The 12451-nt window shown below is 39.4% G+C and overlaps 1 protein-coding gene across 5 annotated transcripts in view; it reads right to left on the bottom strand.

The window, feature by feature from the left end:
- Positions 1 to 12451, bottom strand: part of ACYP2 (acylphosphatase 2) — a 180996-nt gene that overhangs the window by 161106 nt on the left and 7439 nt on the right. For all 5 annotated transcript variants that reach the window (XR_009357209.1, XM_059187667.1, XM_059187664.1 and 2 more), the window contains exons 2-3: positions 3789 to 3805; positions 2325 to 2434 (exon numbers count right to left, since the gene is read on the bottom strand). Coding sequence is in view for 4 of the 5 variants with exons in the window: in XM_059187667.1 (XP_059043650.1) it covers positions 2325 to 2434; positions 3789 to 3805 (127 nt within the window). In the remaining variant the exon portion in view is untranslated. The remainder of the gene's footprint in view (positions 1 to 2324; positions 2435 to 3788; positions 3806 to 12451) is intronic.

Below are 12451 nucleotides of genomic sequence, written 5' to 3'. Positions count from 1 at the left end.
GGAGAGATGTCTATTCATGCCTTCTGAACTTTTAAAAATTAAATTGTTTGTTTCCTGGAGATATTTTTGAATATTAAAGTGAGATGCAGAGAAGTGTATACACCATGATCCCATTTTTAAAAAGCAAATACTGAACACAACCCAAAACTGTGAATATGGAAACAAACAGGGGAGGAAGCCAGTTGCTAACACAAATCAGTGGTAGTACTAGGAAGGAAGAGGGGTAACGCAGGGATTGAAAAGAAAAAATGACAGAATGTATCATATGGGTATGTGAAGGATATTAATCAGAAATCTGCTATAGCATGGATTAGGCTATCACGTGATAGACATGAGCATCTATCCTCCCGTGCAGCCCCCATTCCCAATACTTCATAGTCATTTGGCACTTTATCATTTTTTGAACTACTTAGTTCTACACAACATAAGTCTCACAATCTTATCTGCATTTTGGGCAATCCTACTGAAAATTATTGTTTTTCCTTAACTGTTACCACATACTTTATGAAAATTAAATTTTTAGACCCCACTTTCCAAGTTGGGGTATAATTTTATACAAAAAGTATGTACTTATATGTAAAGAAATTAGAAAAAATAAGGACTTAGTGGTTATTTGTTTACTGATTGATGAATAGCTATAAAATGAAAAAGTAGTTATAGAAAAATATGTATAAAGTAGTCTATTTTGGTAAAAACAAGCAAAATCCTAACTATAAATGCTTAAATAATTCTAAATGAAAGAGAAAGCTTCAGAAAATCTTCACAAGGCCACAGGCCCGTGTTCTATCAAGGGGAGGAAAGAAGAGAAGGGGCAGATTACTAGCTTTGCTTTTTTAACTCTCTGCATCTTATTACTTCACTTATTACAATAAGCAAAAAAAGTATTACTTTTGAGATCTGAAAACATTAAGTAATGAAAACAAAAATAAATTGCAAACAATAAAATAAATTGGGTATGACTTAGCACTTACTTCATAAGATCCATTGTGAATATTAAATGAGATAAACCACTTGAAGTGTGTACCATATTGCCTAATACTGCTAATCTGCAGTAAACATTAGCTATTTTTTATTAAAAAAATACTACAGAGAACAATGGAATTTATGAAACTGAAATGATAAGGCCTTTGAATATGACAGGGCACTTTTTTCATTACTACTGAATCTGGTCTCCTTTGGAACACAAGGACTCATTATGGTTACCATACAACTCATAAAACACACTTTTACCAACAGTAAAAATAAAATTACAGTTAGATAATCAAGATACTTAATAAGAAAGAGAGAGCAGCCTTTTGGCCTTGAAGTTTACTTTAAGAACCTTAAGAACCAGAGCACCTAGGTGGCTCATTCATTAAGCATCTGCCTTCCGCCCAGGTCATGATCCCAGGGCCCTGGAATCAAGCTCTCTGGCAGGAAACCTGCTTCTCCCACTCCCCCTGCTTATTATGTTCCCTCTCTCGCTGTTTCTCTCTCTGTCAAATAAATAAATAAAATCTTTTTTTAAAAAAGAACTTTAAGATCAGGAATGCCTGGGATTTCGGCTCAGGTCATGGTCTCAGGGTTGTGATAATGAGCCCCATGTAAGGCTCTGTGCTGTGCATAGAGCCTGCTAGAAATCTCTAGCAGGCTTTCCCTCTTCCTCTGCCCCTCCCCTCTTCCCCCACTGTCACATGCTCACATACTCTCAAAAAAATCAATCAATCGTCAATTAATTAATTAAAAGAACTTCAGAAACCATCCAAAGGCTTTTGCTTATTCACAGCCACTTTGAATGAGAGGTACATGGGCCCAAGATGTTTGTTTCCCCCACATTAGAAGAGACGTGGGGGAAATAGATTGGAGAATGACGCCATTGCTCTTTTGGAGGGCCTGGCCAAGTGGGAAATCCATTCCTAAATGCACAAATTCCATCCCAACTCTGAGGAGGTATACCAACAAGGAGCTCGTATGCCTAAAAGCATGTTAGTTTAGTTAGAATCTACAAACTGAATTTGGTCCATTGATACTATTCTTTTTTTTTTTTTTTTTTTTTTTTTTTTTTTTTTTTTTTAAAGATTTATTTATTTATTTATTTGACACAGAGAGATTACAAGTAGGCAGAGAGGCAGGCAGAGAGAGAGAGGAGGAAGCAGGCTCCCTGCCGAGCAGAGAGCCCGATGCGGGACTCGATCCCAGGACCCTGAGATCATGACCTGAGCCGAAGGCAGCGGCTTAACCCACTGAGCCACCCAGGCGCCCCATTGATACTATTCTTATTGTTTAATGAAACATTAGAATAAGTTCATTAATCACATGAGTGCATTATTAGTCTTACTACTTACATGGAATCGACTTTCTCTTCGGGGCCTTGCACTTGGCCTGTCACAGTGCCTTTGCTGGTATTCTTCACCCAGCCAACCACTCCTATTTTCTTAGCTTCACCTTCTGTGTACTGGTTTTAGGAGAAAATTAGTGAAACAAAATCCAGCATCAAAAAATGTAACTAATAATAATTTTTTTTCCTACAGTCCTTGACAAAAATCACGTAGCTGACCTACAATCACTCCTCTGTTTACAAGAACCTTCATTTAAGGGTAAATTTTATTAAATTCCACTTTCAGTAAAGATGAGCACATTATGAGAAAATAAACTGATAGAAAACAGTTTCCATGATGTGTTTTGGGATCCATAAAATTCAGTTGCACTCCCCCAATAACTTTCTAACACTGAATTACATTGTCTGGGCTCCAAATGATGATTATCCTAAGATTTTCAATCACTGAGGGAAAATACTGAATTATGATCAGTACACAGTATTCAATTAAAAGTTTCTGATGTCTTCCATTGGCTGTGGACTTGCCACACAAATGTTATAACTGTCTATAGGAATTTGTGCATTTAGGTAAGTTTATTTCTCCTATTATTCTTTACAGTCTTTTAAAAATTTCTCAGTTTTAAATTCAGTTATGATGACAGATGAAAACCTAGCAACATTTTACTTTGAACTATTTTAACTACATCATACTAAATTCTTGTGGATGCTATCTCCTGGAACTTTTTAAAAACAGGGTCTTCTGCTTGGAGGTCAAAGTGACTAAGAATCTATACACTCTACTTCCCCCAACTAAACAGAGATGGTTACAGCTAGGATTTATGTGGGAGCTGGTTCTGAAAATAATAATGAAAGAGGAGACAATCTGAACTGTGGGGCAGGGGACTATCTCAAAAGGAGGAGACTTCACTGGTTAGGAACATACTAGAACTCTTGGGAAGTTAGGAAGAGAGAGCTAATCTAGTGACTGCTAGCTCTGACAGTAGGTGAAAACACATGCACCTTTTACTTTTAGGAAAGGAAAATATTAACAAAGGAAAAATTTTTAAAGCATTAAGGAGCCTTAACCTGTCTTAACCCCTGAGAACCACTTCCTTAATGCAACAAGGGCATTTTTCATCCTGGAATTCAAGATTTGCCTGGAGGATTTCTTTCATCCAGAACATGGAGCAGATCCCACACTTTATGTTCAGTATACCTAGCCAAAATTCAATCATCCCAGTAAATGAATTTTTGAAATGCATACAAAAGATTAACTACAAACTAAGCATGCTGTAATGTTTTTGATAGACTACTTTCAAAAGACAACTGTAATTAAAAAAATTTCAGGCAGTAGTTTGGAAAAAATACAAATATTTCATTTACTGTCAAGGACAGAAAATAAGCAGTAAGCTAGCACTAAGTAGAAAACTGCTCTATCTCTGTAAATAGAAATAACAAGTAGGGGGAGAAAAAAAACAAAAAATTGACTTACCATTCTGAAGCAAACACCTGTATTAAAAAAAAGAAGATAAAAAGAAATGTTAGTTTGTCTACCTTTAAAAAAATTATGTATTTCCTGACTTAACTTTCATCTAGTTTATTAAATAGTAAGTAAAAAAAATGAACAAAAACTTTCATATCTGAACATACTCAGAAAGTGGTTTTTTAAATTATTTTCTTTTAAAATAATAACAGAAAAGGAAGGCTTTTTGGAGAAAAATGGTAATATTCTGAAACCAAAGACTCATGAAAAGCCACACTGCATATTCATTCTATTTCAAAATGGTCAATGAAACAAAATACTTACTACCAAGGACCTTTTGGTATATGTGGTATACAGCTTACTCATACCCAGCTTTCAAAATTTCTTCTCTAAATACAAGGACTAAATTCAAATTTGAATGTAATAAAACACTTCTGTTTTTATTTCAGGGACAGGAAACTGCTCAGGTTTGCCAAGGGCTCGGGAAGGAGTGCTGCAAAGGGGCAAGAGAGAACTTTCTCCGGTGAAGGCACTGCCTTGTCTCTCAACTGGGGTGGTCGCTAAGGGACTGTTTGCATTTTTCATTAAATTATACACTAAAAAGGGTGAATGTTACTGAATTTAAATCATACCCCAACTGAAAAAAAAATTTTTTTTAATACATTGGGAAATCATAAGTGATCGATTAAACCAATAGTCAAAGAGGTCAAAAGATAGTGCCTATACATACAGCAATTAAGCCTACTAAAGAAGATACAGAAGAAATTGATGGCTTAGAAAATGTTATATAATTTGTAAGCAGATTTACAATAGCAGGGGGTATCATTTGTTTCCTGATGACTGCATATTGCAGTATTGAATGAACATGAAGAAAAAGAGCAGTAAAGCAATAAATACAGGATGTATCGCAAATGGAATTTTTATATGGCTGTAAAAATATTTAAAAGGTACATATAAAATGAGGAGAAATGATGAGTGGCAAGCATTGATCTGAAGGGGAATCAGAAAGGTAATTAGTGATATAGACAGAAGGAAAGACGGTAGCTTGTAGATATGCTAGGAACTGGCGGAAAACTCACAGGGAAACTTCTGCTAAAGCAGACCATGTAGAAGAGAGCAACGAAACAGAAGAGAAAACAGGCAGAACTGTGAAAAGCATTTAGTTGTTTTATCCTAGGTGTGAGGGGATCCCGAAAGACGCTGCCCAAGAAGCATGAAAGGTTTGAGGCAGGGCTATGTTGCGCCCATTCCCCAGAGGTCCTCCACAGCAAGCAGCCCCCTATGATGTCAGCATTAAGAAAAAAAAGTCAGGCAATGGGAGTAAACAGAAATTGGAAACATCTGGTCCAGCTCTTTCCTATTTAAAAAATAGCCCAATGCCCAACAGCACCAGCAGAACCAGAGTTTTTCAGATAATCGTATTCTCGGGCCCCTCCCCAGACCTACAGAAACAAACTCTGCAGGTGGAGCCCAGGAATCTGATTTTAGCATCCTCTCTGTGTGATTCACATGCCCACCAAAGTGTAGAACCAATGGGTGATGCTACCTTCATGGAAGGCCTGGGAAAGGTTTGAAAAGGTTTTTGGTTTTTGTTTTTTTAAGATTTTATTTATTTCTTTATTTAAGAGAGAAAGAGCACGAATGGGGGATAGGTGCAGAGGGAGAGGGAGAAGCAGACTCCCTGCTAAGTGTGGGGCCCAATGTGGGGCTTGATCCCAGGACCCTGAGATCCTGACCTGAGCCGAAGGCAGACGCTTAACCAACTGAGCCACCCAGGCGCCCCATGATTTTTATTTCCAATCAAGAACTGCATCAGAAAGGGAAAAGTCTGATAGGGTATGGCAAATCTGATGCATTTCTGGTTGACGCTGTTCGTGTTAGTAATAAATCATGTGCTTGCAGAGCAACATTCATTCACTGATTTGACACGCCCACAGCACCACAGGAGAGGAGCTACAGACAATGAAAAGCCAAAAAAAAAAAAACCAAAACACCCTCCCCTGAGCCCTCCTTGGACCTGGTTTGGGAGCAGCCCAGGCAGCCCTTCACTTAGATCATCACTTAAATATTCAAAATCATGTCACTGCACTCACTTTACAAATTATTTCTAGTCCCAAACTTCATTTAAGACTTACCATAAATAAATAAATAAATAAATAAATAAATAAATAAATAAGATTCTATTTCAATGTTTTTAGAAAAATGGGTAATACTGTTTTCATGCCCTGGTCCAAATGATCATCCTCTCTCCACAGCCTCCTTAATTAGTGTCCCAGCTTCTAGTTCTGCCCTCCTACAGTCCATTCTCTATAAGACACCCAAGGTGATTTTCTTTATTTAAGTAATGTCATATCGCTTTCTTCCCCAGCTTAAAAACACTCTATCGATTTACCATTACACTCAAAATAAGAGGTGAGCTACTTGCCACAGCCTCCAGACCCCTACCCCCAACCTATGATTCTACCTCATATTTTAGGACTCCCTCTGAGCTCTCTCTATTTTGGACAAATCTGCCTCCTTCGTGCTCCTCAGTATGCCAAGCATACTCCTGCCTCACAGCCTTTGCACGTACTATTCCCTCTGCCTGAAATGCTCTTCCCCCAATCTTTTCATGACTAACTTCAGCTCATTCATGTCTCTGCACAAATGTCACCTCCTCAGAAGTATTAATTAAGTTGGAAGAAAGGCAGGCAGGGTCAAGCACCCCATGCTCCCAGTCCTAAGAGGAAACCACCCTTAAAAGGATTTTACACCACCCTGGAAAGAGCCCTCCACCCTTTCCCACGTGATAGGTAGATGACAAAAACCTGACTGGGTGACAGGCTGGTAGAGGGTTAATCAGATTAAAACAGCCTGCCAACAAGCCCATAAAAACCCCTAGACTTAGGAACTCCAGTGGCAACCCTCTCCACTCCCCTCCCTCTCTGGAGCTTTGCACTATCACCCAAGAAACTTCATTTTGTAGCCCACCACTCTTCCTCTGGTCTGCCTTTTCAGTCTTTAAAGTGGCATGACCAAGAGCCACGGGCACCAAAGGAAAAGAAATCCTGTAACAATATGTCCCTTGCCCAACTCATCTAAAACAGCAATACACCCCACATGTTTCCTGTATATGCATAGTACTAATTACCATATCACTTTACAAGATATTTGTTTACTTTTATTTTTTTTAAGATTTTACTTGTTTATTTGACAGAGAGGGAGATCACAAGTAGGCAAAGAGGCAGGCAGAGAGAGAGAGGGGAAAGCAGGCTCCCTGCAGAGCAGACAGCCCAATGCGGGCCTGGATCCCCCAGGACCCTGAGATTATGACTTGAGCCGAAGGCAAAGGCTCAACCCACTGAGCCACCCAGGCGCCCTATTTACTTTTCTTAAATGTCCTGTCTTCACTCTAAATTCTATTAGGGCACGACTTTTTTCTGTTTTGTTCACCATTGTGTTCCCAGCACTTAGATCAGACCTTGGCACATAACTGCCGAATAAATGAATGAAAGATAAACCAGCTGATAAATATTTAAGTGAAATACTTAGCTCTCCTGTAATAATTCCTTATTAATATTGCAAATATACATACAAGCAAATTGATGAGACTTTAAGTCTAATTCAAAGTGATGATAATAAATTTACTGCAATTTAGAGCTGGAAAGAATCTCAAGACTTCTGTGTTGATTCTAGCAGAACTTTACCTAAATGATGATATATAGTGTTGTGAAAATTAGTAACGGAAAATTTCACTAAAATGAAGTTAGGTGGGTCTCAGCAGGAGGAGCTCTCATGCCCTACCACTTATAGTCCGCTTCAGACCCAGCACAAAGTGAGAGACCTGACCTTACACAGGCTTGACCTTGCTCGTGGATACTATTCTACTTCTCCAGCCTAAGGAAGAAACACTTTCCTCATCCCCTACCCCTATCTGGGCAACAGCTCAGCCAACGAGAAGCCACCACACTTGGTATTCCCAGTTTACTCCCCTGGACTTTTAGTTCATGACAGCCTTCCCAACGTACCCCTTTTCTCCTTAAAAAGGCATGCCTGTCCTTTGTTGCCCAGATTCACCTAAGGTTGTGTCCCATCTTGTTTGTCCTGACTCACAATTCTCTTTCATTCCCAAATGAACCCTTTTTTGCTGGTAAAACAACTGGCAGTTTTACTTTAAAAGTTAAAATTACATGTATACATACCTATTCAGTATTTAATATAAAGGATAGCAAGAAGCCACTAGAGAATATCTAAGTTGACAAAACAAGAAATAGTAATATCTGCATGTTGTTTATAAATAAAGACATAACAACCACGAGAATGGAAAAAGATTTGAGTTGGTCATCTTGGAGAAGTTAGAGGATCTGAGGTGAGAGGCGGAGCAGGATTTGGTGGCTGTGTTTTGAACGGTGAGTGATAAGGGCACACTCATATTTACCGAACAAATCCTAAAACAGTAGAACTCAGGGACTGCCATTTAAGTTTACGAGACATAATTTTAGCCTAAATTCATACTGCTTGACAAACAGGGTAGAAAATGGAAGTGTTGCTCCTGACTCTAGGCAGTGACTGATGGACAAAAAACATAAGACTGAAATAAATCATGTATGAAAGATTCAATATGGACTTAACAGAAACTTGGCTTGCCTTGGTTATCGATCTAATGTTTTGAGGTTGAGATTTCCTGTAACATGTCCTTCTGTGTCACTACCTGGGAAAGTATACAGAACGTAATCATTACTGTTAAATTTACTTAATATCTGTATATCTGTGGGGCAGACACTGCTAGCTGCTTACACAGAATTCATTCTCCCCTTCTACCTCTCTAACAGACTCTGATTTTACTTGGGGCAGTAACATGCCTTTCTATATTTCCCATCTTCCTTGTAAGAAGAGTGACCCATGAGATGCGATCCGTGTCTGGAGGTAGAGGGCTTCAGGAAAGCATCTTGACAGGACTGACTTGACCGTGGTTTGGTCCTATAGCCTCCCCCTTCCTGACTGTAGGGTGAATATCATGATGGAGCTATAGCAGCCTTCTTGAAACCATGAGGAAAAGACGAAAGCCATTGCAATGGGCTCAGCCTTGACCCTCCTGAAGGGAATGGGGAATGGCTGCTAAAGGGAAATGTGAGAGAGGAGTTCTTGGAAATGTTCTGGAATTAGATAGTGGTGATGGGTGCAAAAAATTGTGATTACTGGAAAAATCATTGTATATTGAGTATGCTTTGAACACTTTCAAAGGATGAGTTTAATATTATGTGAATTATATCACAATTTTTAAAAATGTCACCAAAAAAAAAAAAAAAAAGAAAGAAAGAAAGAAAAAGAAGAGCAGAAAACTGGACCATATTGTAGTTTTTCCTGCCTTTAACTGCTGAACAAGGGCAGTCATTCTTCCGTTGTGGTCACCAGACAACCTCCCTGACTCTTCCTATCACCCCACACACAGACACTCTGGGGAACAGAACATCTTTAAGTGCCGCAGCCAGAGCTACATGGTTGAGCTCTCTCTGGACTTTACAACCTATCTCTAGAGGAGAAAGCTTCTTTGCCTCCATGATAGTTCCTGCCTTGAGGAGAAATAATCCATTAGTGTGACCTTCCTAGTCACTCTACCCTGCCCCTACTCCATCACAGCGACATGCAGTGAACTGGTAAGTCCAGAAGGAGAAACAAGCATAGCCCAGTGCTTTGACTTCTTCCTTCTCCTGGAGAGAGCTTCCCTCAGGGATCCTATCTCTGCTTGTCAGGGGAGCCCTGTCTGTCCCCAGGAGAGTGTGTTTTCTTCTGCACTAAAAACTGTCATGAAGTGCACTTACCTGAAGATTCACACCACATTCCCAAACTCTGCTTCACATAATGAAGAGGGGGGTTATTTATTAGGCCTCTTAACCACAAAGGCTTATGAGGAATGTGCATAGAGAGGCATCAGGACCTCTAGCTCACTCACTTTGTGAAGCAGTGAACCATGCAAGAATTAACTATCCAAAGCTCCTCTGTTCTCAGAACCTTTCTGAGAGTCCTGATCCCTAGAAGCACTTGGTGCCACAGAGGGAGAGCCGCATAGAAAGAAAAAGCCAACGCAAATATAGATTCTCTGCAGTTTATCGGCCCTGGCTGGAATGGAGCCCTCCTGGGACGCGGCCTATGTGGCAAGAGATGCTTCTATGGGCTTCCATGACCTCTCTGCCCCGCTTCCACCTCTCTTGTTAAAGAGCTGAGATGACACATGCAGGTTTTTCACAGACACACCACTCTGGAAACTGGGACAGAGACATCAGCCCCTTCAGTTACGAAAGACTCCAAACACAATTCACTGCTGCATCAGGGCTCAATCGACTGCAACTGTGGAAAGATGTGTCAGTGAGAACCTCTGAGGTGAATATTTGCAAAGCAAATCCTACTTTAAATTCACAAAAAACACTGATATTTAAAGAAATCATGATGAATTTTAAACATCCGCATCCTTTCATGTAAAATCAAATTTTTATATTGTCTTTTGCCCCTTCATCCTGGGATGTCACGGCCTGTGTCAGGTTTGAGCGCGGGAAGTCATCCAGTCACTACTTTACACAGCTGCTCTTGACGAGGTTAAACATCTTTCTTTAGAAAGTCCTTCCTGTAACCTTCATCTTCCATCCAGGGTCTGTCCCCTGGAGCCACACACCATGGCATCTTTCAGATTGTTGAAACAGCCGTCTCACTACTGTTTCTTCTCCAAGCCAACTATCCCCAAGCACTTCAATTTAATTGAAGACACTTTTAAAGTCCCCACCAGAAGCGCAGCTGTAGGGGCTATAAAAACAAGCCATCAGGGCGCCTGGGTGGCTCAGTGGGTTAAGCCGCTGCCTTCGGCTCGGGTCATGATCTCAGGGTCCTGGGATCGAGTCCCGCATCGGGCTCTCTGCTCAGCGGGGAGCCTGCTTCCTCCTCTCTCTGCCTGCCTCTCTGCTTACTTGTAATTTCTCTCTGTCAAATAAATAAATAAAATCTTTAAAAAAAAAAAAAAAAAAAAAAAAAACAAGCCATCAGCTTGACCTTGAAAATACTATCCTTTTTGCCTAGTAAGGGGCACAGATATGTGTACACAAATAACTGTAGTTGAAAGCAGACTAGATTAACAAGATGTAAAAACAAGGAGTAGAACAGGACTATAAATGAAATGCTGTAGGGAACAAAGATAAGCAAGGGAATTAGACTTCACAATATTTATGTTTCTTGACTGTTGGTACTAAAATTTTCAACCTCTCAAACACAGCTTTTCCTGTCTATATAAGGAAAAATGTGTACATCCAAATCATGTGGTGTCTGACAAAGCTATTTAATAACACATCCCAATTTTTATTTTAATCAATCTTAACGAAAATTATGTATGTCTGTAGTCCAATAAACTACTCCTATTCTGAGTCTGAGTTAACATTGTCAAAAATCAACTGTTGAATTTCTAAAGCACAGGTAAACCAACAGAAGGCCACAATCCATTTCTATGACTGTCATTAGTATTTACCCAAGAGCCAGCAAAGCATCGAAGCATCTCTACACAGCTTAATCAATTTCCTTTTCAAATTTTCAGATTATATTCTAGATGTAACTGTAATTAAAGATTTGTAGAAACATTTTAAGCCATGTATGGTTACAAATGCTCTAAAAAGACAGAAGTTCAGTCCCCTGCTCCCCTTCCCTTATCCCAAAGGCCCCAGGGCAACAGAAATTGGTGGAGGAAAAACATGTTAAACCATGTTCTAGAGAACATGGAAATTATAAAGATTTTTTAAAATTAATTAATTTATTTATTTGACAGATAGGGATCACAAGTAGGTAGAGAGATAGGCAGAGAGAGGAGGAAGCAGGCTCCCCGCTAAGCAGAGAGCCCAATGCGGGGCTCGATCCTGGGATCATGACCAGAGCCGAAGGTAGAGGCTTTAACGCACTGAGCTACTACTACCCAGGCGCTCCTAGAGAACATGGAAATTAAAATGTAGAGGATGAAAAGCAGTGGTAGGAGTAACTTAACAGTGGTAAAACCTGATGAACACTATCCAAGCTAGGCGATCGAGGTTAACATCAACAGTGATAATCACAGTGATAGTATGTACACTCAGTACGGTGTCTGTACCCTTGATAAGTAAGGTGTAATGAGAATGGCACTTTGCCTCTATGGTCTTCCTCCCAATAAGCCATAACCCCAACCTTACTATGACAAAAATACCAGAGAAATCCCAAATGGGGAGATTTATACAAAGTACCTAAGCTCAAAGTAATCCTCAAGACTACTAAAATCAATGAAAACGAGGTAAGTCTACAAAACTGTCACAGCCTAAAGAAGACTAAGGAGACAAGATGACTACATGTAAAGTGATATCCTAGATGAATCCTGCAACAGACAGAGGACCTCAGGTAAAAACTAAACAAATCTGAATAAAATACAGACTTTAGTTAATAATAATGTATCAGTGTTGGCTCACCAGCTGGGACAAATGTACTATATTAGTGTAAGATGTTAATTAAAGAAACTGAATATGGGGTATCTTCCAACTTTTTTATAAATTTGAAACTATTCTAAAACACATTTAGTTTTTAAAAAGGTAGAGTTAGAGATGTGATGATGAAAGCAACAGCAATCAAAGGCTCTCTATGTAAACTTTGCAGGAGAAACTGAGACGTGAATCCACTATTGGTAATATTGTTTC

This window comes from Mustela lutreola, chromosome 9, assembly GCF_030435805.1.
Source record: "Mustela lutreola isolate mMusLut2 chromosome 9, mMusLut2.pri, whole genome shotgun sequence".
Lineage (NCBI taxonomy): Eukaryota > Metazoa > Chordata > Mammalia > Carnivora > Mustelidae > Mustela > Mustela lutreola.
This window is presented reverse-complemented; position numbering and strand designations above follow the sequence as displayed.